Source organism: Prionailurus viverrinus, chromosome F2, assembly GCF_022837055.1.
Source record: "Prionailurus viverrinus isolate Anna chromosome F2, UM_Priviv_1.0, whole genome shotgun sequence".
Classification (NCBI taxonomy): domain Eukaryota; kingdom Metazoa; phylum Chordata; class Mammalia; order Carnivora; family Felidae; genus Prionailurus; species Prionailurus viverrinus.
The window spans coordinates 44662229-44687201 of NC_062578.1; the positions used below are offsets into that span (position 1 = coordinate 44662229).

Here is a 24973-nt window from a genome sequence, read left to right on the forward strand (position 1 = left end):
GCATATTGGGTCAAACACTGCCGCAAAACCACACACACGTGTGCTTATATACACATACATCTACACAAATGCACCCGCATCCACGTAAAGATACACATACGTGAGCGCACACACCTATGAGTCATGCTCCAACACAAGTACTAAAGATGAAACGCCACCATAGACGCAGAGAGCTTGCACCATACCACGTGTCCAAAAACTAGAGAGAAAGGACATGTGTAAAGCAAATCTGCAGGCTGGGAAATTAAAAGGGCTGTGTTTCTTAAAAAAGATTTTTTCCCCGCACCATTATTTAGCAAAGTATTATGCTTAGGACTGAAAGCAAAATGCTGCTGTGGAGGAAAGCTCGAAGAGCAGCAGGCAAAAGCAAGGATGACGCGGAGAGATGCTAATGTTCTTTCTGTTTCTGAGGATAATAGTTCTGGAGACAAGCAGTTCTTGGGCGGTTTATAGAGAGCAGCAAGACATAATCTTTGCAAGATTTAGCTTGAGCACCAGAGACGGTTGTTTTATTTCTCGGAACGAGTTTGCATATATATAGAAGCGGGAGAAGCAGGTGGGGGAATACACCTATGGCCTCACCCTCACCGGGCTTTGTGCTGCACCCTCCTGGGGGAGTTGGCTGACACGGAGGCTCAAAGGAACTTTAGGGAGGTTACTCGATGACATTTTGACATTGCCGAGATTGGAGGTGACACATCTTTGTGGGAATTAAAATATTTGGGCCAATTATAACAATAAACATGCCCTAAAAGGGAAAAGAGAAAAAAAAAGCAGAGGTTTTAAGCCCTCGGTGTTGACTGATCTCTCCCACCCTCTTGGGAGAGGCCTGGAGCGAGTGTCTGGGACACAAAGACTTTCTTTCCTGCGGGCATTTCTGGCCCGGCTCAGGAGATAATGAGATTCCCTGGGAGCTTTGGATTTCACTCTGACAGTTCGCTCCAGTTTGATCAGCATTCTTGGAGTGACGGCTAGGGCTTGGCACCTGTCTGGGCACTCAGAACACGAAGTCCTCTTGGTTTCTGCCTGCAGGGAGCTTGCAGTTTGGCAAGAAAGACAACACATGCATTTTAATAACTGTAAGACAAAGTGGAAGGTGGGAGACGGTGCTGAAGGGTGTGTGTGTGTGTGTGTGTGTGTGTGTGTGTATGCGCATGTGCATGTGCGTGTGTGTGCGTGGGGAGAGGGGGATTGCGAAGCGATTCTGGGAGTCTTCAGACTAGGCTCAGGAGCATGGGTACAACTCAACCCTCTGATGTGGGAAGAGCACAGACCCCTGCACACGGTAGCTCCCGAAAGCACCGCAGGGTGCAGCTGACTCCCGAAGGCAAGTCCGCGGGAAGGGCGGGAAGGAGCTGGAGCCACGCCACGGCGGCTCTGCGTGCTGTGACATTTGACTTCCTGTGACCATCAGAAGCCCCCACATCAGCACCAGGGCAGTATGGGAAGCTGCATCTTGCAGTTGGGCCGTGGCTAACGGGAGTGGGGAAGGATCAGAGGCCGAGACAACAGTGTGGAGAGGTGGGTGTGGCCTCAGGGACAGGTGCTTGTCCCTCTGGGGTCTGCCCTCCACACCCAGGCAACCGCGGCCAGGGCAGCTGCCTGAACTAGAAGGAGACATCACGATTGTCATCAGTGGACAGTACCTCCGTCACTGAGTACTTACCTTGCACCAGGAAGCATACGAAGCACCTTCCACAGGGAGCCTGGAGTCAAGCAGCCTGGATCCGTGGCCCAGCTCCCCACCTCTGCCAACTTCTTAGGCTCCGTTTCCTTATCTGTAGAGCAAGTAATGGCAAGTGCTGGTTGAGCACTTACCCTTTGTCCGGCGGTTGGTTTCTGAGCCTGTGCGGTTAGCAGCAAAAGTCTCCTGCCTTGGGCAGCCCTGCTGGGCAGTGTTGAGGGCAGTGTGAGATAATGGGGGTGAAGCACTCAGCACTGGGCCTGGCACACAGGGACACCTCCTTGTAAGATGCTGTTATGGATGGAATGCATGTTGCCCCCACCCCCCAGTTCCTATGTCGAAGCTCTTAACTCCCCCCTCCCCCAACCCCAGTGTGGAGATGGGGCCTTTGGGAGGTGGTTAGGCTTAGATGAGGTCATGTGGGTGGGGCCCCCAACATGGGATTAGTGTCCTTCTAAGAAGAAACCTCAGAGAGCCTGCACTCTCTCCAAGCTTGCACAGAGAAGAGGTCATGTGAGCACATGGTGAGATGGCAGCCACCTATGAGCCAAGAGGACAGGCCTCAGAATGACAACTCCCTTACTGACACCTTGATTTGGGACCTCTCGTCTCCAGAACCATACGAAATACATTTCTGTTGTTTAAGTCACCCCGTCTATGGCATTTTGTTATGGCAGTCAGAGCAGACTAAGACAGTCACCTCGCTTAATCCTTAAATACCTAGGTCAGTGCCATTAGACCCATTTTCTAGATGAAAAACTGAGGCAAAGAGCATTTCAGGGGCATGACCTGGGCTATACAGCTGCACAAGCTCCAGTTCTAACCCCGGCTCGGAACCGCACCTCCCTGAGGCAGATGGGAGCGTGGCTGCCAGGGTTCAAGTCTCTCGAGCCCCGACTCTTTATTGCCCATGACAAGTTCCCTTTCCTCAGCTCAACTGAGGAGTCTCATCTGTGAGAGGAGCAGAGTTTGGAAAGGTTAATTATGACAGCGACATTGAGTACAAGCAAGTGCAGGTTCTCTGTCGGGATCTGAGCCCAGATCCGTGAGTTACATGAGAAAGACCTGTGGGTGCTGATAGGGCTTTGCAGGCTGGTTGCTTTCGCTAACCCTTCTACTGCTATTAGCTGTTACATAATAACTGGTTCAGAAAATGGTATGGTGCCTTCTCACAAAAGTAAAAATAGAATCACCACATGAGGGGCGCCTGGGTGGCTCAGTCAGGCAAGCGTCTGTCTGAGTCTTGATTTCAGCTCAGGTCATGACCTCGAGGTTTGTGAGTTCGAGCCCCACATTGTGCTCTGTGCTGACAGCATGGAACCTGCTGGGGATTCTGTCTGTCTCTCCCTCTCTCTGCCCCTCCCCTCTGCTCTCTCACTCTCTCTCTCTCTCAGAATAAGTAAATAAACGTAAAAAAAAAAAGAGAATTATCATATGATTCGGCAATGTTATACTTCTGATATAAATCCGAAAGAATTGAAAGCAGATACTTGACTATGAGGAGGGACTCGTATATTCATGTTCACAGCAGCCTTATTGACAACAGCCAAGACGGAGAAGCAATTCATGGATCAATCAACAGATGAATGGATAAACAAAATGCGGTATATGCATACAATGAGATATTACTCAGCCTTAAAAAAGAAGGAAATTCTGACACGCTGCACCATGAATGAACCCCGAGGCCATTTTGCTAAGTGAAATAAGTCAGCCCAAAAAGGCAAACACCGTGCAGTGACTGTGACAATTCTCATGGTGAGAACTAGCGTAAACATCCAGCCAAAGAGGCTGGCGCTGGGCCTTTGGAAGACCGTCCCCTGGGCGAGGGCGGTTTGCCCAGATGGGACTGGGTGAAGACGGCTACCGAGGTTTGCCTCCCCGGTTCTGGAGGTGACAGGACAGAAAGCCGCCAGCCTGTGGTCCCGCCTGGGCTTCATGTTGGTAAGCGGCAGTGGTGTCTCTGCCTGCTCCCGGCCATCTGCCAGCCCTGTGGTTCCAGGCTCACCTCCCCACGACGGCCAGAGAGCCGTGTCCCGCGTGAGTCTGCCAATGTGCTGTTTGGTGGCCGGAGGTTAGAAAACTTGGCTGTGACTTCCTTTGACAGGGCATGAGATGCTCAGCCTTTTCTGCTTATTTCTCCAACTGGATAAAGACTGGGAAAGCTCACTTTGATACCTCCTCTATGAAGCCCTCCTGGTCTCCCCCACCGCAGACTCCATGCAGTTCTTCCTCTGTGCTCCTGTTGGACCTTGATACCCACATGGGAACAGAAGTCACCTGGAACTCTAAACTTGGATGGGAGGGCTGGGTCACTGCAGGGCCCCTAGCACACCATGGTGCAATCCCTGTTTGTTCTAGAGGTGAATGAATGAGCAGGGGAGCCCTGGGCATGCAGGAGAGAAGACCCTTGTTCAGCTTTTCCCTGTTTCCTTTGGATCTCACTTCCTTTCCCACGTCTCCCACCACCCCCACTCCCCCCATTCACTGTCATGTTCGTTTAGCACCCCCTTAGACTTTCCCTCATGCCTGGGGAAATAAAACCCAGTTAGAAGTCAGTTCCAATAGGGTAAGAATTGGGTTGACGTGATTTAATTACTGCCTTTCCCAGAGGCCCTTGTGGGCAATGACTGGATGTCACAGAAGACAGGGTGGTGGGGCACCTGGTGACTCAGTTGGTTAAGCGTCCGACTCTTGTTTTCAGCTCAGGTTATGATCTCACAGTTTGGCAGTTCAAGCCCTGCTTCTGTCAGCACAGAGCCTGCATGGGATTATCTCTCCCTCTCCCTCTCCTCTCCTCTCCTACTCATACTCCCTACTTCTCTCTCAAAAAAAAAAAAAAAAAAAAAGACAGGTTGTAACTGGCTTCCAAGGGAGCTCCCAGGGCACTCACCTCTGGGTATCCCTCTCCACATTGAATTGGGGCTGGCCTGCATGATGAATAGACTATGGTAGAAGTGATGGGGGGTGACTTCCAAGATCAGGTCAAAAAGGCACCGCAGCCTTGGTCTTCGGATCACTTGCTCTGGAGAGAACCAGGCGCCATGACATGGGGAGACTCAAGCCGTCAGTCCTGGGGACAGCCCCACGTGGGCGGGAGCACAGGCCCCACGTCCACAGCCAGCAGCAATTTGCCAGTCACATGTGGGCTATTTTAGAAGTGCATCCTCCAGCCCTGCCACGTCTTCAAATGATGGCTGCCTTCCCTGGTATCCACCTGCAACTTCATGACCGTCCCCTGAGCCAGAAATGCCCACCTAGGCTGTTCTTGAATTCCCGACCCACAGAAATGATTAGAGATAATCAATGGGTATTGGTGTTTACGTCTCTTAAGGTTTGGAAGGACTTGTTATGCAGCATTAGCTAATTAATACACATAGGACTCAAAGGGTAGAATTTCAGACATGAAGACCCTTCCTGTAATTGAACTGCCCACTTCCGCAGTGCAGTCTGGGAATGTCTTATTTTGTATTTTTAAAAATTTTTTTAGTGTTTATTTATTTTTGACAGAGAGAGAGACAGAGCATGAGCAGGGGAGGGGCAGAGAGAGAGAGGGAGACTCAGAATCTGAAACAGGCTCCAGGCTCTGAGCTGTCAGCACAGAGCCTGACTTGGGGCTCGAACCCACAGACCGTGAGATCATGACCTGAGCTGAAGTTGGACACTCAACCGACTGAGCCACCCAGGCGCCCCTGGGAGTGTTTTAAAGTCACAAGTTCCACGTTGCGGCCCCACCACCAGGCATCCCGTTCAGCAGCCGTGGATTCCCGCCCTCATCTGCTGACCTTCAACCCTTCCCTCCTAAGGGGGCCCCGGGAGCATTACACGCGAAGCCCTTGGCTGGGATTGCAGGGACACAGGGACACAGGGGCTCCCCCGCTCCCATCCCAGACACACGCTCTCCCAGGAGCCATGAGGAGCCTCGCTATTGCTTGTCCACTGGAGCCCCACATGTGAGCACCAGGCTGGATGCACCATGGACTCCGGAAGCTGGTGAAGTGCAGGTTCTGTGCAGGGGCAGATAGGAGGCCATCTTCCCCTGCCTGTGTCGCCTAGGGGAACTGCACGGCCACACTCTTGGGGCTCTAGGGACCTTAGTCTCTCCACCAAGCAGCATCTACGGCTTGCCTCTCAGCTATCTGAAAGCTCACACGCAGAACCTCGGACCTTCCTCTGCTCAGTTTGGCATTCTTTTGCCCAATAGGACTCTGTCCTACTCCTTCTGACACCAAACGGCCAGATTCTGGCAGGGACTGGAGGTGATGGAGTGCCATCAACACCAGCAGTGTCTGAGGGCCCGGGCCGGCCAGCCAAATGCCCTGGGATGCTCACACAGAGCCGCTGGCATTACTGCCCTGAGATCCTGTCCACTCTCCTCTTTGCTCGTCACACTCCATTTCCCATGACCGCCTTGCAGCTCCTGGATGGTGGCTTTGGGCTCCTATTCTGCCCTGCAGACCCTTCTTGTTTCTTCGGCACCTACGAGGTTGTGCTGGTGGCGGACTTTCATCGTACTACTTAATATCTGACTCACGGAATCGGTGCTCGAGACCAACTTTGCTTGATAACCCTGGACACATTAGGTGTTCTCTCTGTGTGCTTCTGACTCCCACACTTTGCACGCTGTGTGGGTGCCCACAGCACAGCGTCCTCGTCCCTTTGCCCAGCAGCATTCAAGCCGGGCTGTTATCCTTGCTTCTCCAACACGGTCTCCTTGCCATTGTTTTCTTCTTCATTCCTCAGACCTCATCTGAGATAAATCTTCAAGCCCTCCACTCCTCCCCGAGCTGGTCTATGACTCACGAAGCCCCATACTTCAGAACAAACAGGCCGTCCCCAGCCTCCCCGCTCTGCCCTCCCTGACCCAGTGCTCTCTCTCCAGCGATGATGGACTTTATTGCAGCGCCGGGTTAGGGTTTGGTCCTGGATTGGTGATGTTATTAAAAACAGATTTAGTAATGCTCCAAGCAGTCAGTCCGCCTGTCCAGTAATGGTTCATCATTGTCATAAAGCTGAGGGGTCAGCTCATCTCTGCTTTTAGGCATGACCACACATACGTCATGCCTGAGAGAAGGGCTGATCTTTTATTTGTTGTTAGTTTTCAAAGACCTCCGGAGAGAGTTCGGCCTCCCTCGGAAACCTACTCCGGTGAGAGCCAGCGGCCCCCAGGCCGTGCCGCTGAGCCGTGTGTGTGCATGTGTGCGATGTGCACGCTCCAGGGGTGCTGCAGAGACAAGGACCATCTGCCCCCACCGCTTGCCCCCTGCCCCCTTCTGCAGGTGCAAGGGTGGGAAACAGCTGCAGCAGAGGGGAGCAAGCAAGGAGGGCGGGAGCAGTGCGCGGAGGACTGCGCCGTGCCTTGGGTCCCCACACCACTCAACTCTGTGACCTAAGGCATGCTGATCAGTTTCCTTGCGCCTTAGGCCCTCAACTGTGGTGGGGGAATGATAATGGTTACTTTGCAGTGTTCTGAGGCTTGCAGATGATACACGCGAAGTGCCTTGTCCTTAGAAAGTGCATCATAAATGTCTGCTATTATTGGGAATAGAGAAAAAAAAAATGATGCCTGGGGGAGGCAATGGGAACTTTTGGACTTGAGAATCTCCTGAGAACAGAATGTGTGGTCTATGTGGGCAGACGTCAGCCGGGGGTGAATCCTCCAGGGAGACTCCTCTGCTCGCTGCTCCGGGTCACGAAGAAAGCCTGAGGCCGCTCCAGCCGGTAGAGGGGCCTGTCCCTCTATTGTTTGCATCCTGGATACTTCCAGCTGACTGGCCATGGCATCATGTCCTCAGGCCGTGGGGGGCACGGGCACACTGCTGTGTGTTCTGTAGGGAGGGGGCAGTGGGGGGCGATACACATTGCCTGACTTGATGAGAAGCAACTTGTCCCTGGGCTGTTGGTTTCCATGGCAGCACCAGGAAGAGCAGCCAAGCAACCAGGCAGTTATGCTTGAAAAAAAAAGTAGTATGATTTGGGAACCTAGTGACTGTCATAGCCCTGTGTATGCAGAATACAGAAATTCATTTATGTAACAAATATTTGATGAGCATCTACCACATTCGAGGCATCGGAGGGCATAACAAAGATCCCTGTTCTTGGGGAGTTCCCACTGTGGCAGGCGAGGGTGGAGAGGCAGACAGCAAACAATAAACATAATAAAGACACAAATTATACAGTATTTTAGGAGGAGTGATGCTATGGAGAAAAAGAGGAGGAAGAGAAAAAGCTCATGGGAACTAAGAGTGCTGGGTGAAGGTGGGATGGGTTGCAGCATTAAATACGGTGGTCAGTGACATTTGAGCAAAGATTTAGACAACTTTCAGGGTTAGCATGGTTGCGAGAACAGCATGTGCAAAGGCCCTGAGGCAGAAGTAGGTGTGGTATGTTCAAGGACCAGGGAGAAGGCAGTGAGGCTGGAGGGGAATTGGAGAAGGAGGTAGGAGGGGGCCTTCAGGGCAGAGAGGTCATGGAGGTCAGATCACATAAGGTCTTTGGACTTGGGCCTTTCTACATGAATGACCAGTCAGAGGCTATAGCAATAATCCAGTGGGAGATGATAGTTATGACAGTGGAGGTGGTGACAAGTCCAGGGCAAATCCTGTTCCACAAAGAGTTATAATTAGATACCAGGAATCAGATGAGCTTGTAGATGACTAACTCTAAGTGGAATAACCTAAGAGTTGCACCAAAACAACAGCAAAAGAAAGAAGGGATTCTCAAGAGGGAAGGAGCACATCTGGCTGATAAAATCATTAAATCTTCAAGTGTTAGAGATGGGCTTTGAAGGGTGGGGGGTTCCAACGGGGAACAGATGTGGGAAGTCAGTTAGGGCAGGAGTTGCAGCCTGGGAAAAGCAGGAAGGGCAGAGAGGCCGGGACAGGCTGAGGCCTTTCTTTCTCCATCTCTACTCTCCTGCCTCAGCCTGAATCTGAGGGAACAGATTGGGGCAGACTGGTGGGGGAGCTGGGGAGCTGTTTCAGGTAGGAGGTCAGGAGGACCTAAAATGAGGGCAGCAGCTAGGGGTCTAGGAAGAAGGGGAAGCATGGGCAGGATGCTTGGGAGAGAGGTCTAATGTGATCTGTGCGGTGATTGGCTGGCAGACAAGGGAGGAGTCAGAGATGGCCCTGAGGCCCAGCTTGGGCCTAGGGAGCATAGGGGTGCCCTTAAAAGAAGTAGCTGGATGGCAGGGGTGCAGAAGAGAGGAGAGATGGTTGGGCGATGACTTTGCTTTTGGACATACTGACACCAAGATGTCCAGGGGGCCGTGGCCAAGCAGGGGTTGGGAATGCCGGTCAAAGCTCCACGGCCACACTCCGCTCTCTGCTGATCTGCGCCGATTTGTTTGTTGAGGAGATCACAGAAGCGGCGGGAAGTCTGCAGGACTAGGCTGGGAAAAGGGGCAGGAGCCAGGTGAAACCAACTGGCTGGCTTCGGCAAGCACTGGGTGGTGTCACCCGCACGGGCGCACTGGCGTGACAACTGAACGTCGGATGCCGACCCCTGCCGGTGACAAATGAATACAATCTTACCCGTCTCGTGCTTCAGACTCCGTGTTCCGGGAGGGAGCGTGAACTTCCGGGGGTTGGGGACAGGGGGTCTTGCCTTACGGCTTTCAGAGTGGGAGGAGGGGGGAGTTTCCGCTTCCCAGCAAGGTCTGTGCCATGGAGGTTCCCCAAACAGGGGGGGTCACGTGCTGGAAGCCACAGGAGGCACAAGCCCCTAGGTTACTTGGTTAGTTCTGCTGTAACCACAGATTGGGGGTGCATAAATACAGAAGTGTATTAGCTCATAGTTCTGGGGTCTGGAAGTCCAAGACCAAGGTGGGAGCAGGATCGGTGGCTTCGGAGGGCGGTAGGGCAGAATCTTTCTATGCCTCCCTCCTAGCTTCTGGGAGCCTCAGGTGTTCTTGGGGTCATAGATGGCTGTCTCCTCCCTGCATCTTCACATTGTTTTCCCTCTGTGGACCTCTGTGTCTAAATTTCCCAGTTTTTTCCACAAGGACACCAGCGGTAACTGGATCAGGGCCTGCCCTAACTGATCTCATTTTTAACTTGATTACCTCTGTAAAGACCCTCTTTCCATATAAAGTCACATTCTGAGGTAGTGGGGGTTAGGACTTCAGCGCCTACTTTGAGTGGGGGGTGGGGGGTGGGGGACACAATTCAGCCCATAACCGTCCCCTACAGTGGCACGTTGGTTTGGCTCTTTTTTGTCACTTCATTTCCCTTCCTCTCAAGAACAGGATGGTTTTCATCCTGATGACTTTAGAAAGCTATTTATGTAATTGTCAATTGCTAAATTATGGAAATGAAATAAATCTGCTTTGCTGCTTCAATCATTCATAAAAATCAGTTAATAAGCTTTGGTTTGCTCTCAGCAACTTCTGTTGATAGAGTGTGGATCCAACACTCTGGTAGTGGAGAGTGTCCCTAGCCACGGGATAAATGTTTTTTCCATTATTAACTTTATTGTTGTGGTGCAAAAGTCAGTCGGCAAAGTGAGGCTGTTCTCATTGCTTTTGGACGGGAAAACATGTTCGGCACGTGGGCCATGCACAGGGGCCATATACCAATTTGCAGCGAGGACCCGTCACCCCCAGCCCACCCAGGCACCCCTGGTTCCCCACTCAGACCTTTTCTCCAAACCTGTTTGACGTCCCCACGGTTGTCAGAAAGGACTTAAAGTCACACATGTGTCCTTAGGCCCGATATATTTGGCCCCTCTGCTTAGTCCTTTTGAATAAGCTTTTTCTGTCTTGTCACCCTGGGCCTTTGCTGGGGACCCCGGGCTCTGCCTGCATTATTCTGAAGGAGGACGTGAGGTCTTTGTTCCAGCCCTCAAGCCCCCTCTTTCTAGCAGTCACCCAGTCCCTCCTGTATCTTCTCTGAGGTCCAGCAGGCCAGAAATAATGAGCTCTGCTGTATAAGTGGGGAAACAGGGTCACCAGAAGCAGACAGGCACCCAGAAATCTGTTTCCCTCTAAATAGAGCTAGAAAAAGGAGATTTGGGGATTCATCCAGCAGACTCCCCAAGATAAACCTACAAGCAACCAAAGAAAAGGAAGTGGGAACACCGAAGAGAAGAAATCATCACTTTTATGTTCTTTGGAGGGGGTGTTCTCTCCAGATGTCCAGAGAAGCCCCTGGCCTACAGAGAGCAGCGGCGCTGAGTAAACAGGAAACGCCAGGAATCTATTTTTATTTGGTGCTGTCTTTACTTTCCCTTGTTTCAGTGGAAAATGAGTCTGGATTCCACAAAACTCCTTAGTGAACAACAAATATAAGCGGAGGCAATGCCAAGGCTCTCGATCCTCAGCGGTGGTTTGGATCAGTTTCTTCTTTGCCGAGACCTTGGAGGCTGGGGCTGGCTGTGCAGGAAGCAGGTGGCTTGCTTTAGAGGAGGCCCGTGGAAAGGCAATCGAGGGGAGCACTTGGGCCCCTGTAGCAGATTTCCGTCCTCCTCCTCAGAAGCCTACCCTCCCCACCCCGCTCCACGGCAGCAGCGGAGAAGGGGGGCGCTCCTGCTCATGTCCCCTCCTGATCACGTCCCCATCAGAGTCAGCCCCTGGGGCTGGAGGCTGGAGACCTCTGCGCCACGGGGAGAGCGTGGCCATGGCTCTTCGGTCTGCAGGGATGTCCGACTGGTCCTGAAGCAGGGCAAACTCCTCAGGAGGAACTCCTCGTTTGGCCAAAGGGCTGCATTGCTTGGAGATGCCTTCCTCCACCCCTGCCCTGTTCATTTCTCTGGTGTTGCCGTGGGGCCACCTGTAGGGAGCTGGTGGATACTCAAGGAATGAGGTGATCATAAGCCTCTTTTGCTACTGAACTCGGGACTTTTTCTTATTTGTATGTTTAGGTGCGACTGATGTTTCCCTCTACATTGGGAAGGTTTCCCATTATGTCTGCTCCTCCCCTCGGAACACCTGTCTTCATCCCGCCCCCCCTCCCCCCCAAGCAGATGCCTTGGCTATTCTTAAATTACCATATATCAGGTTTACTACACTTTTAAAAAAGAACAAGGATATGATGTTCATTAAGATTAAGCCTAGGAGCCACCAGAAACTTGTCATTTTCTTGGGCCCACCTTCTCCTGTCTCCTATCTGAAGACCGCCCCCTACTGGTTACGGACTGTCATTGAACAGTGCTGCCCTGTACTTTGAATGCTGGGAAGAGCTTCTTCCTGAATTTCGTGAAGCGATTCTCAAATGGACTCATCCTTTCCCCTTATGTGCTAGCAGCAGCCACATCTAACTGTTTTCTGTTAACCCCATGAGTGTTGGGAAAAATCAGACCCTTCCCGTGGCCAGGAACGCAGTCTCTCCAGCCAGCTGGAGAAGGGGTTGGCTGTTTTGTTTTGTTTTTTTTTTTTTTTTAATGCTTATTTATTTTGAGACGGCAAGTGCAGGAGGGGCAGAGAGATGGAGAAAGAGAGAGAGAATCCCAAGCAGGCCCCGTGCTGTCAGAGAAGAGCCCAATGTGGGGTTCGATCCCACGAACTGTGAGATCATGACCTGAGCCAAAATCAAGAGTGGCACGCTAAACCCACTGAGCCCCCCAGGGCGCCCTGGCGGTTGGCTGTTTATTATAAACATGCCTCTGAGTGGAAGAAGGTGAGCTTCACTCACCTGGACCTTCCCATGTTGGGCCTGGGCCTTGGCTATCTGTCACCGAAACTCGCTGGTCAACCCCACTCTGGATCTACTTCTCTTATAGTATTGCTTACTGCCTCTCTTGCTTTGCCAACAGATTTGATTCTTCTATGCTCACAATTCCTTCTTCTCTATAACTTCAGTCTCCTACTGACCATGGCTTGCTATGGCCCTTGCTGTCCCTTCTGCCTTCACACCTCCCCAGGAGGGCTCCCAGCCACAGCTCCCCGCCTAACCCCTTGACACTCTCCACATCTCCCAATTCAGGTTCTGGGGAGTGCAGTTCTGGCTGGCCCGGCACATCCTTCTCTGGGCCCAGCTTTTCTGCCCAAGGCCATTTCAGGGGACACCACCCAGCCTTTATGGCCTGGCTACACTGGTCATTTCTGGTAGGATGTGATGTGCCACAAATGCAAAGCCTGAATTCAGTCCTTGCTTCTTGAATGTTTATTATGCCATCTAATATCGATGGTGAATGACTAAGAAAGATAAAGGGGAATGTCATGAAATTCTGAGAGGCGAGTTTCTTATTATGTCCTTAGGTCCACCCTGCACCCCCAGAACTGAAGTTAATGCCATCATTTCCTTCCCAAATCAAACCCAAGCCCTTAATTCTGTGTCAGAGCTGGCCACTCAAGGCCTTCTAACCTGCTTTTCTTGTCCTATCAATTGCCTTCCTCTTCGCATGACTCCATGTTGCAGACGTTTCCAAGCTTACTCTGAGCTATTCAGCTTCTCTTTTGCTCACGGGCTTCCATCTAGGTCTAAATTCTATATAGACTTTGAAGGCCAGCTCAATACCTGCGTTAGTTTCCTAGGGCTACCGCAGCAAAGTACCACAGACTGGGCTGCTTTAAATAATAGAAAGGTATCCTCTGATCAATCAAGGTGTTGGCAGGCTGTGCTCCTTCCCAGGGATCTAGGAGAGAATCTTTCCTTGCCTCTTCTCATTTCCGGGGGCTCCTGGCATTCCTTGGCTTATGGCTTCGTGACTCCAATCTCTGTCTCTATCTTCATGTGGCTTTCCCCCCAGTGTGTCTGTTATCTTTTCCTGTTCCATCTCTTATAAGGACCCTATTATTGGATTGAGTAGTCCAGAATGTAATCTAGGATGACATTGTCTCAAGATCCTTAATTTAATTACATCTATAACCCTTTGGCCAAAGAGGTCATATTCATACGTTCTGGGTGTTAGGAGGTAGACAAATCTTGGGGGGGGGGAACCATTTAACCCACCATAATCCCCAATTTCTTTTTGAAGACTGCCTCCTAGTCAAAAATGACCGCTTTCCCCTCTGGGCTCCCATAGCCTTTATTCAAGTCTTTTAAGGAACAGTTGATGTTGTCTTGTGCAGTGTAGGTATAGCGATACTAGCCATAAGAGTGTGGGTTGCAGAGTTAGATGTCCTGGGTTCAAATCCCAGCTCTGCCAGTCGCTAGCTGAATGACACTGGTTGAACCACTTCACTTATTTTGCTAGAACTAGGATGCAAGGAGGTGCTTAGGGCACAACATTTAAGGAGCAACTCACTCTCAGGGCCCCGTGCCCCAGGTGCCTCTCTTGACTTACCCTAGTCCCTGCCCTGCCTCTTGCCCTGTTTTTTTAATCTCTAAGATAGGGATAATGCCCTCCCTGGTACAGAAATTATAAGGGTTAAATGAGTAGCACAAGTGAAAGACTCAGCACAGCGCCTGGCACATCATAGGGGCTCAAGAAATGAAAGCTGTTGTTTACCAGACAGTAAGTTCCTGCAGAGCTGGTCTTCATGTCGAATTCATTTTTATACTCCTAATAACCTTAAACCCACTGCATCGAAAATGGTATGTGATCAATTACGTTTAAGCGAATTAATCAGTCTTTGGGAAGTTTTTTGTTTTTTGTTTTTTGTTTTTTTTAAATTTTTTTTCAACGTTTATTTATTTTTGGGACAGAGAGAGACAGAGCATGAACGGGGGAGGGGCAGAGAGAGAGAGGGAGACACAGAATCGGAAACAGGCTCCAGGCTCTGAGCCATCAGCCCAGAGCCTGACGTGGGGCTCGAACTCACTGACCGCGAGATCGTGACCTGGCTGAAGTCGGACGCTCAACCGACTGCGCCACCCAGGCGCCCCTAGTCTTTGGGAAGTTTGAGGCATGTGGTGATTGGGTCTATAATCAGGCAAACAACTCAAACTTCAAGACCCTGGATCAAGAGTGCTTGAGTTGGGTCATTTCCTTGTTCGTGTTTAGCGTTTTAGAAGGTTTAGGTGAGGAACTTTGGACGGAAGGACTAGAGCCCAAACCTCAGAAAATTGCTGAGGTTGGTTTTCAAATTAGAACCATGAAGGAAAAGTCTCCCAAAGTGGGATGTGTGCACACTGGAAGGATTAGCTTGCGTCTGGGTAGCAGCAGCTCAAATGTGCAAAGTGGCTTTGGTTCACGCGTGCTGGTCACGTCAGGAGTGGAGGGGCTCCTTCTCTGGCACTTGCCAGCTCCCTGGGAAGGAGATTCTTTCCTGGAACACGGGGGCTATCTTGCACCTTGCCTGGAACTCTGTGAAACTGTTGGCAACCTCTGGCTCAGCTGGGTGCACCCCAAAACACCACATTTATTTGATACTGGAGTTGATATGCCTCTCTTACATTGTGGTTGGGACTCATTAACTCTCAATAAGGACCAACATTGAGGGAGGAGTTTCCTCTCTTTCTTGCAAAAAATGTTTCCTTGGACGGGTCGTAGCTCCTGTAACTGATTTGCTCTCCTGGCACAGGGCTGCATGTTGTGTGGTACCCTGAGGCTGGTAAGAAAGGGGACAGACTCAAGAATTCCTGGGTGGGAAGGCTTTTCCCTGCACTTACCACAACTGCTAAAAACGCAAGATTGGTCTGCATTTGCATGGAAACCATGTTTGTGTGGATTTTTTTCTTTTTTAATTCCAAGACAGCCATAATAAGAGCCAGACTGTTGATGAGTCCAACGATTAGAAGCAGCTCCTAAATTTCCCACACAATCACGTTAGGCTCAATTCTGAGATCTTCTTCTAAAAGTTCAACACGTGTGGTGTTTATCTAGCAACTTCACTAAAGCACTCAGGTTCACTAGCGTCAGACATGTGAATTAGGTAGGCAGTGGCCAGTGCAAGGATTATCTCCATAACCAGCCCTGGAATTTAAGGAAAGCAGTCTGGTGGGGGGTGGGGGGTGGGAAGGTTCATTTTAATTGCTGCTGTATTTATGTCCATAACATCACTATTAAATTGGCAAGTATGAAGCAGCCTTTAGCGTGGCCGAGCGCAGACGGTTACCATCCCTGGATGAGCTGTGCGCTTGGAAACAAGGAGCATAGAGAGGGTTCTTGGCTTCCAGGAACTTGGCTCAGTGTTTCAATCCATTTAAGTCATACCCACCATTTACACCTGCTTCTTTTGGAGCCAAACTTGCACATTATCACCATTACTCTTCACTAGCACTGACATTGCAATAATCTATGAAATCTGCCTTTTCCTGTTCTTTCTTTGCCACAAAATAGAATTTCCAGGAGCTTGTGGGGGTGGGATGGGGGTGTTGAAAAACACATTCTGAGTCACTGCTTGAGAAGTTTTTATTGTATTTTTTTCCCAAGTGATTCTGGTAGTGAAAGTATTATGGTTATAGACTAAGCAAACACTTAAAGTGAAAACAATCAGATGGTAAAGTCCTCTGCTTTGATGAAAGGTAGCTCGTACTCACTTCTGAGGCTATTATCAACTTGGACTATGGGACTGGAAAGGCTCTTCCAGTTCAGGTAGCGGTGCTCACAAAAGAACCACTGCTTTCAAGAGAAACTTGGGCACCCATAATGAACTCACCGCTTCCATCTGTATCTTATATAAGCAACAAGATCCTAATGTAAATATCAAGACATGGCTCCACCATGCCATAGCATCCTAGTGTGTCATGGACCATGAAGTGCCACTTTTTCAACTCCTGAATGTCCAAGGAACAAGAAAGACACTGCATAGCAAGGGCAAGGGAGTCTGGATTAGGGCTTGGCAAACTACAGGCCTAGGGCTGACCACCTGTTTTGTAAATAAAGTTTTACTGGCATACAGCCATGCTCATTCATTACGTATCATCTATGATTGCTTTCATGCGATCATGGCTGAGCTGAGTGGCTGCGACAAGCAACACTGGCCAACAGACCCAAAAATATTTACTCTGTGCGTCTTTACAGGAAAATTTTGCAGGCCCCTCGTCTAGACAAACAGTCAAATGAGTCAAGTATTGGCTAAAGGTCCCCAATTCACAATGCCAAGAGAAGGACTGGGTTGGCTTTGGTTGTTGTCATGCACTTTGTAATTTAAAAAATCTTATGAGCCAATACAACTAAAACTCCTATTCACCTGGCTTTGAAGAAGCAACGTGGAAAGTAAAATTAGGTCTCGATATATTTTGTACGTTGCCTGGACTTCTAAAGCGTTGCTGGATTGCTCAAATGTGCATAAGTCAATGTCATTTCACAAAATTTTTAAAAGATGCGAATGTTGGCAACTACTAAAGTATTGGCATCATGCTTGTGTCTGTGCAAAATTCTGCAGTGCTCAAAACCACGTGCTGTAGCTATAAATGGAGTCCCACTTCAAGTACAACTCTTTAGTCTAAATATTTTCGCAATCTTTGAAACCAGTTTTAAGAGTCATCAGAAATCTGTAGTTTAAGACACCAGACACATTTCTTAGCTGAGCCTTCAAGTGCCAACATGTTGGACCGATTCAGTAAAACATGCCATAAATTATAGGACTGTTTTATTTGAATTAGGGGGATAATTTCCACAATAGCAGGAATTCTTACCAGGAGTTCAAAAGCCAGACATGGGCTCTAGGCTATTATTCATACGTGGGTGATAGATTCGGATCTTGCCTTTGTGGCCAGGTTTGGTCAGGAGCATAGGTTATGACAAGGAACGAGGCTGAAAGACCCAAAGCAGTTCAGACGACAGTCTCAAGAGCTCCGGGATAACAGCCTTTACAAATGCCAGACAACTGGCCTGAACAATTTTGGACTGGCATGTCAGACGTGATCTGAAGGTTTTGAAATGTCATTAGGGATAGGGCTTATTACTTGATTTTGGTTACAGTGAAGGCTAGCTTTTTTCTTCTCATTTAAATATATTAGCAGTTCATAAATAACAGATATGATTATGGACTCTCCCTACAAATATATCTTAGTAGGTATCTGACTAGTCACAGCAGTGGAGCCAGGCAGGGTACAGCAGCACATGGCCTTCCTCTCTGGTCTCAGCTTGGGCCACCTGGCTATGTCTACAGACTTCAATGGCTAAAATCCAGGTCTCCAATCATAGCTGTCCTTTTGCCTAGAAGAATTTATAAAGCTCGAGATAATAACTTGGGGAAGACATGGTATGCTAGTGAAGGTAACACTAAGAAGTTAAATATGAGTTTGACCCTTGTGTCAGGAGTTAAAATATACCCAGTAGATAAGTCATAAGAACTAAACAAATACAGGCATAGGATATGAAGTTTTCAATTTCAACTCAAGTATAATAGGATCATACAGCTGAAGAAAATGTTCATCATTCTATGTTTTTTTGAAAAATTGGTCCTAATTCTGAGGTGGCTCCTTTCTTAATCTGAAAAAGTTCACCAGCCAAGGTACACACCATCACAGAATGCCACTTACAAACTCTAATTTTAAAGATAAAAGGATGGTTATAATAGGGCTCATTTTCAGGAAAGATGATTCACCATTCTAACTTAGGAATAGAAAGGTGAGATCTTTATGGGGGAGGCTCATAAAAGATGTCGTAGGAGAAATGAATGTTCTCAAACCTTTGGTACCAGAATGAGGTTGTGGGATTAACATGTCTCTTTAAAGCAAAGCAGCTGACGCTCTAAGTCGAGTGGGAAGAGCAGCCTATGTACTCTGTAGCCAAATCGTGAACGCACATTTTTGTGTGACAGTCCTGCTTGAGTAGCCAGGCCCTAATTAAGATCTAGCCAGTTAGAAGTTCACCAGGGGCAAGTCCAGGGTGTGGGGAACACTTCAAATTACATTCCATGAAGACATGAGGCTGTCAAGGCTTAGGAAGGCCCCGCTGTCCGCACAAATGGAGACACGGTGAAGGACCAGTAATGCTAGCTAGCACATGTCAGCACAGAAAAGCTGTGGACACAAATGGAACATGTGCAGTTTTTTTTCAAAGGTGATATCGAATAACAGGCCAGAAGCCATCCCTCTCGGCATTTTAGACCTCTTTCTTCTCTCCGCTTTGGCTCTTCGTTGAGTCACTTCCATCAGGCAAAGTTCCATAGGATAAGCCATTTGAATCTGGTTGTATTTTGTCCAGTGTTTGTTTCCCTGTGGAGATAGTAATCACAGAAAATCTTTTGCGCTCATACAAAAGGATAAGTGTTAATAATTTCTCCTCTCTCCAAGCCACATTTTATTCCCCTCCACCTTTTTTTATAATATGTGGTCACCCTCTAAACAAGAGATAAACACCGGGAAGAAAAGGCCTCGGAACTCCATGTCCCTTGACTGCGACCATGCGCCGTCCACAGGAGAGAGCTGTCTCCCCACCGCACAGGGCCTACTGTGCTGGGCATGGAAACCAGGTTGGATCAGTCACGGGGGGGACATGAAGCATCCACTCATCTCCACACCTTCCTGCCCGGTGTCCTTCCCCCTTTTCCATGTTTGTTCTAAGTATATAACAACAGAGAAAACAGACTTTCATAGCAGATTCTGGAAGCTGCTACTGATCCTATGTATGGGGCTTTGTGAAATGAAAACTCGGGTTAAAAATATGAAAACTTTATTTTCCACCCAAGAACTTCTAACCATACACGTCATTTATAATGCACACCCTTGCCGCGAATGCCAATTCTTGCCCTGAATGCTCTTAGCTGATTAGGGGACTCAAGAGGGAAAGAGAACACAGAACTTCTTGGGCCATATTTTCCCAGTCATAGGGAGAAGGCTTTAATGAATTTTGCTTCGAAGGTTTGGGCCTAACAGAATGGTAAAGGAAGCTGTCAGATCACTGTTAACTTCCGTCTAGAAACCTATAGGTCACCCCAAATCCCTAGCAAAGCTGGAAATACTGGGTGGGCAGGAGAGGGGGTGAGGACACAGCAAACTTTGCTTTGTTCTGAACATTGCTTCTGTTGTCTACGTGACTAAAGCAAGTTATTTCCCAGTGAGAGTGGGGGGCTGGGAAGACGGTGCATGTTACGTGGATCAGGATGAAGGCAAATGTGGGGGAGGGGAAGAAGCTATTCATGTTCAGGTGACTGTGAAGAACATCCCTTTTGGTCCCACAGTGCAGAGGCCACTGCAGTCTTTCCAGGAACTATATTCCTTAGCAGCCCAACCTCCTGCCCTTAGATGTTCCTTCAAAGGCTCCCCAAGCAGCAGGGGTCTGCTGTTGGCAGCCATTCCCCACTCCTACCCCTCACCCTTTTTCAGTTTAAGGAAATCCAAAAAGGAAATTTGCGACATCACCCAAATCAAGAAAACAGGGCCAGTTCTTTTATATCCTCAGTGTTCTGTGCGAAATTGACATTCAAATAAATGATTACTAACACTTACAGTTAAAACATCACTTCTGGTTTCATCGCTAAATGTACATTTTTTAAGGATAAGAATTATGTTTTATAGTAATTTTAACACCCCAAATAATAGCAGCGACTACTAATTTATATGGATAAAGTTTTCCATCATAAATTAAAGAATAGACAGTTTACCAGGAATATTTCCAAAGTCAATGTAAGACTGTGGCAGATGTTCCTTATCTCGATTTCTTGTGATCAGAAACACACCAAGGAATGACAGGAAACACCTGTAAGAGTAATATTAATAAGGAACACAAGAACACTGAAACAACTCATGGTGTTAAATAACCGAGCTCCATATTCTACATGATGACACAAATTCCGTTGGTTTTGTTTTTCCTGTTTTTCATGGTAAGCCTTCTAGAACTTGTCTTAATTGCTGCAGCCAATAATACTTTCCCCCAGAACCAAGACCTGGGCAGCTTCCAATAAATCTCTGCCCCAGGTTTTTACCATCTGGAGGCTAAATCAGGCTCTAAACCCTTTGGGTAGACACTAGGTCTCATTTTCTATCCATGCATGCCCAGACCCATTACTGGCATGCAACACAAGCAAAAAACAAAAAAAAAAAAAAACAAAAAAAAACAAAGTTCTTTAATTTTCTAAGAAATTTAATTGTCCTTGGCCATAAGAATAGTCATAGTTTCCAGATCCTAGAAGTTTAGGCTCGCCCAAGCATCTTATGAAATTGAATTTTCAAGCTAGATGGTTTTCTACACTGAAAATAGTCTGGGCTCAAGTCTGCATAACAATGGTCATGCAGAACACCAGATCAAGAAACAGCTAAAGTGCTAAGGGAGTGCCAGCTGGAACCAACAGAGGATCTTAGACATCGGTGACATTCTGTCAACATTCTGCCCTCTGTTTGCAAGAATGTCAGCAATCATGCCCACCAAATCTCCAGGAAGGGGGAATGATGGGCGTCCAGATACAAGGAAGGGGTACCACCAATCTGATGTTATTAGGTCCAAAGTTAATAATCTGTCCTAGACTTGACCTTTTATTCTAGATAATCCCAGAGGCATCTGTGGTTCCTGAGTGAGATCTAACCTAGAATTTTCCAAGAGTGAGGTAAATCTGATTTAGTACAAAAAGGTCATGGAGTAGCTACAACAACCAGTGGATTTATCGAGACTTTGGCTGGAACTGAACATCCCCAGTTTTAGAACCCTCAGAGAGATACCCAAATCACCAAGTCAAAGACACGGAGTCCTGTGTAGGGTCATATAACACCCTGTGTAGGGTGTTAAATTGAAAAATATGTTTCTTTTAAGAGCTCAGGAAACTAATTTTTCTTATATTACCTTCCAATTTTCTATACCTGAGGTACAATGCCAAAAATCCTACATAAAAGTAACAGGATTTCACATTCCTTACTTCTGAGACACTTACTCACCCAAAAATATATATAAATATGGTAAGAAAAGCTGCACCAAGGAATTCCTGATAAAATATGATACCTATAACGGGAACGAAAGACAAACTTAATTTTAGGGTAAGAACATATATAAAAGCTACACACTGTTTTTTAAATTATGTTAATGTATTATTTTTTCTAGGCATAGGGACCCTTAAAATGCACATCCTGTAGCTTAGTTTGAAAATATTTGCAAGCCACACTCAGATTTTCAGTGATTTCAAAAAGAACATAGATTCGTAGGCTCTATGTAATGTATTCTTATTACACAATCAACACAATTAACATAACTTTTGCAAATAGAAATTTCTTATCCAGTTTAGGATTTAGCCCACTGGAACACGCAAGAAAACAAAACTCTAGTGCCATTGCCTACCTACAGTTTTAGGCCAGGGGTCAGCAAGCCTGACCTGAGAGCCTGCGTGGACTCTGGGGCCTCTGACACAGCATTCCCTTCAGGGCAGTTGTTGGCTGCCCAGGCTGTCACTCTTGGCAATGCCCCGTGTGCACTCAGCCACTGGAGGGCACCGTAGTCGTTCCACCCAGCCCCATTTCTCACTGTCAACCCCCTCTCCCTTCTCTTTCTTCTGGTCGCCCTTTTGGGGGAAGGAAAACTTGGATGCGTTGTTTACTATGAGGAACTTTTCTTCTCTCCTTGTTGGTCTCAAGGATTTCTTCTTGGTCTAAGGTCCCAAAGCCTTCATAGAATTGTTTTTTTCTTAAAGCCATCTTTAAATTATGTATTACTTGGAACTGGATTTTTGTGTGTGCGGTGTTATCCTTGCTGGTTAGCCAACGAATATTTACTGAGTCCTTTGGGCCAGCTACTGTTCGGGGTGCTACAGACACCACGATGAACAAGACAGAGCCCTATATGAAAGGAGTGCTCGGAGAATAAACTTCGTACAGGAAGGATCCACGTTCAGTCCTAATACATATCTGTTGAATGGATGAGCAGGTTTGGAAGCATTTTTCCATGTTATTGCACACTTTTGTGTAATCATTTCAATGTTTCCATGTTATTCTAAGTAACTGCCCTATAATATTCATTTCTTTTAAGGGCATTTTCAGCTGTTTTGAAATTTTTTTGCTGTAGAAAATTAGTGATAAACTTCTTCATACGTATTTTTTTCTCAGCGTTTTAGGATTTTTCATTTATTTATTTGTTAATTTGCTTGTTTATTTGTTTAGAGAGCTTGCGCATGTGCAGATGGGGGGAGGGAGAGGCAGGTGGAGAGAATCCCAAGCAGGTTCCACACTGTCAGTGCAGAGCCTGATGCAGGGCTCGATCTCACAAACTGTGAGATCATGACCTGGGCTGAAATCAAGAGTTGGTTGCTGAACTGACTGAGCTACTCAGGCACCCCAGGATTTTTCTTGTTACTGCTGCTTAACGCAGAATTTCTGCTTCAAAGAGTAGAAACATCTTTTTTTAAAATCCATAGTAAAATACAAATGACAAAAAGTTCACCATCATAACCATTTTTAAGTTTGTAGTTGTGTTAAGTATATTCACATTATTGTACACCTAATGTCCCGACCCCTCTCACCTTGCAAAACTGGAAGTCTCTACCCATTATATGACAAGTCCCCATTTCCCCCTCCTCTAGCCTCTGGCAATCACCATGCTACTTTCCGTACCTGTAAGTTTGACTACTCCGATACCTAATATAGGTGGGATCCTACAGCATTTGTCTTTTTGTGACTGGCTTATCTCATAATGTCCTCAAGGTTCATCCATGTTGTAGCATGTCTCAGCATGTCCTACCTTTTTAAGGCTGGATAATAATATTTCATTGTATGACATACTATTCCACTCATCTGTTGATGGACATTTGAGTTTCTTCCACCTTTTGGCTGTTGTGAATAATGCTGCTATAATCCAAGCATACAAATATCTGTTCAAGTCCCTGCTTTCAATTCTTTTGGATATGGACCTAGAGGTGGAATTTCTGGACTGTATGGTAATTCTATGTTTAATTTTTTGAGGAATAGTGTTTTCCAGAGTGGCTACTCCATTTTATATCCCCATCAACAATGCACAGAGTTCAAATTTTTCCACATCCTCACTGACACTTGTTAATTCTTTTTGTTTTTTTCTTTTTTGCTAGTAGCCATCCTAATGGGTAAAAGGTCATGTCTCCTTGTGGTTTTGATTTACATTTCCCTAATGATTAGTGATGTTGAGCATCTTCTCGTGTGCTTATTGGTCATTCATACATCTTCTTTGGAGAAATGTCTGTTCAAGTCCTTTGCCCATTTTTAAATTGGGTTATTTTTGTTGTTGTTGTTGTTGAGTTGTAGGATCAAAGATTAGAAACATTTTTAAGGCTCTTGATGAAGACAATGAAACCCAGTTCTCGGAGGGTAGTGCCATGCTACCCAACTCCACGAGAGTGCCAGTAATACTGCAGCCTTCTTGGCGTTAGTTATTGCAATAAAAAGAACAAAACAAAAACTTCACTAGTTCGTAGGCAAAATATGATACCACATTGTAATTTTAAGCTAGACTTTTTGATGGGGGCAAAAAAGGAAAATTAGTCAAGAAGCTTCATCTCCATTCCATACTTCAGTAATAGCAGATGAACTATTATCACTTCCAGAAAGTTCCAGCCTCTCTGACTCATCAATTACTTGGCGTGCTAAATATTGAGATTCCAGCCCTGTTGGTCCTACTACAGAAATGTTCTTTTCAAGGGAAGTACATTTTTTACACGTCTTTACAACATTAACTATTAGGCTGTATGTCATGCCTGTACCTCTTTTGGGGCCCTATTATTTTTGTTTCTAACAATTCTAGGGCACACTAATGTGCCATCTTTTCATACTTTCTTTTGTCAGCAAGCATAAAATTCTAAAAAAAAAATCAGATGTCTTGGTATATGATCTTTCTCTTTAAACGTAAGGTTCAGTTTTGGGAAATAAAAAATGCATCGATTACTTTTAGAAACTGCCCACTGGCAGTCACATTGCCATGAAATAAGAAAGGTGTGTCAATTAGGAAACATAATCTCTAATTGCTTCCAAAATACATAAACTTTGCTCTGGGAAATGAACTTCCAATATAAGAAGGTAGTAAATATATCCAACAAGCCAATAAACTAGGGCATAACAGTACTAACCTTAGGAGTGATATACTGGAATCTATTATATTTTGGATTGGACCAAGTTTCAAATTTATGCTTTTTTTTTTTTTGATCTCTTCTTTTTTTTAAAATTTAATTTATTTTTTAAATTTACATCCAAGTTAGTTAGCATACAGTGCAACAATGATTTCAGGAGTAGATTCCTTCATGCCCCTTACCCATTTAGCCCACCCCTCCTCCCACAACCCCTCCAGTAACCCTCTGTTTGTTTTCCATATTTAAGAGTCTCTTACGTTTTTGTCTTCCTCACTGTTTTTATATTGTTTGCTTCCCTTCCCTTATATTCATCTGTCTTGTATCTTAAAGTCCTCATATGAGTGAAGTCAAATTTATGCTTTAAAAAAAATGCTATTGTGTCTCACATATATATGTTTCTGAATTGTCAATAAATACAAAAGGACTGTAATAGTAGAAAAACAGAGGCCAGAGCAGTGAAGATAGTAGCTTCTATTCTCATCTGCCTGCCTTTCCCTGGAACACTGGAT

At 46.9% G+C, this 24973-nt stretch overlaps 1 protein-coding gene across 1 annotated transcript in view; it reads right to left on the reverse strand.

Annotated features, from left to right (window-relative positions):
• Positions 1 to 15895: 15895 nt before the first annotated feature.
• The window catches only part of NIPAL2 (NIPA like domain containing 2), an 84754-nt gene continuing 75676 nt past the window's right edge, over positions 15896 to 24973 (reverse strand). Inside the window, exons 9-11 of the mRNA XM_047842476.1 lie at positions 21322 to 21385; positions 20058 to 20152; positions 15896 to 18669 (exon numbers count right to left, since the gene is read on the reverse strand). Of these exons, the coding sequence (XP_047698432.1) occupies positions 18557 to 18669; positions 20058 to 20152; positions 21322 to 21385 (272 nt within the window). The 3' untranslated portion in view covers positions 15896 to 18556. The remainder of the gene's footprint in view (positions 18670 to 20057; positions 20153 to 21321; positions 21386 to 24973) is intronic.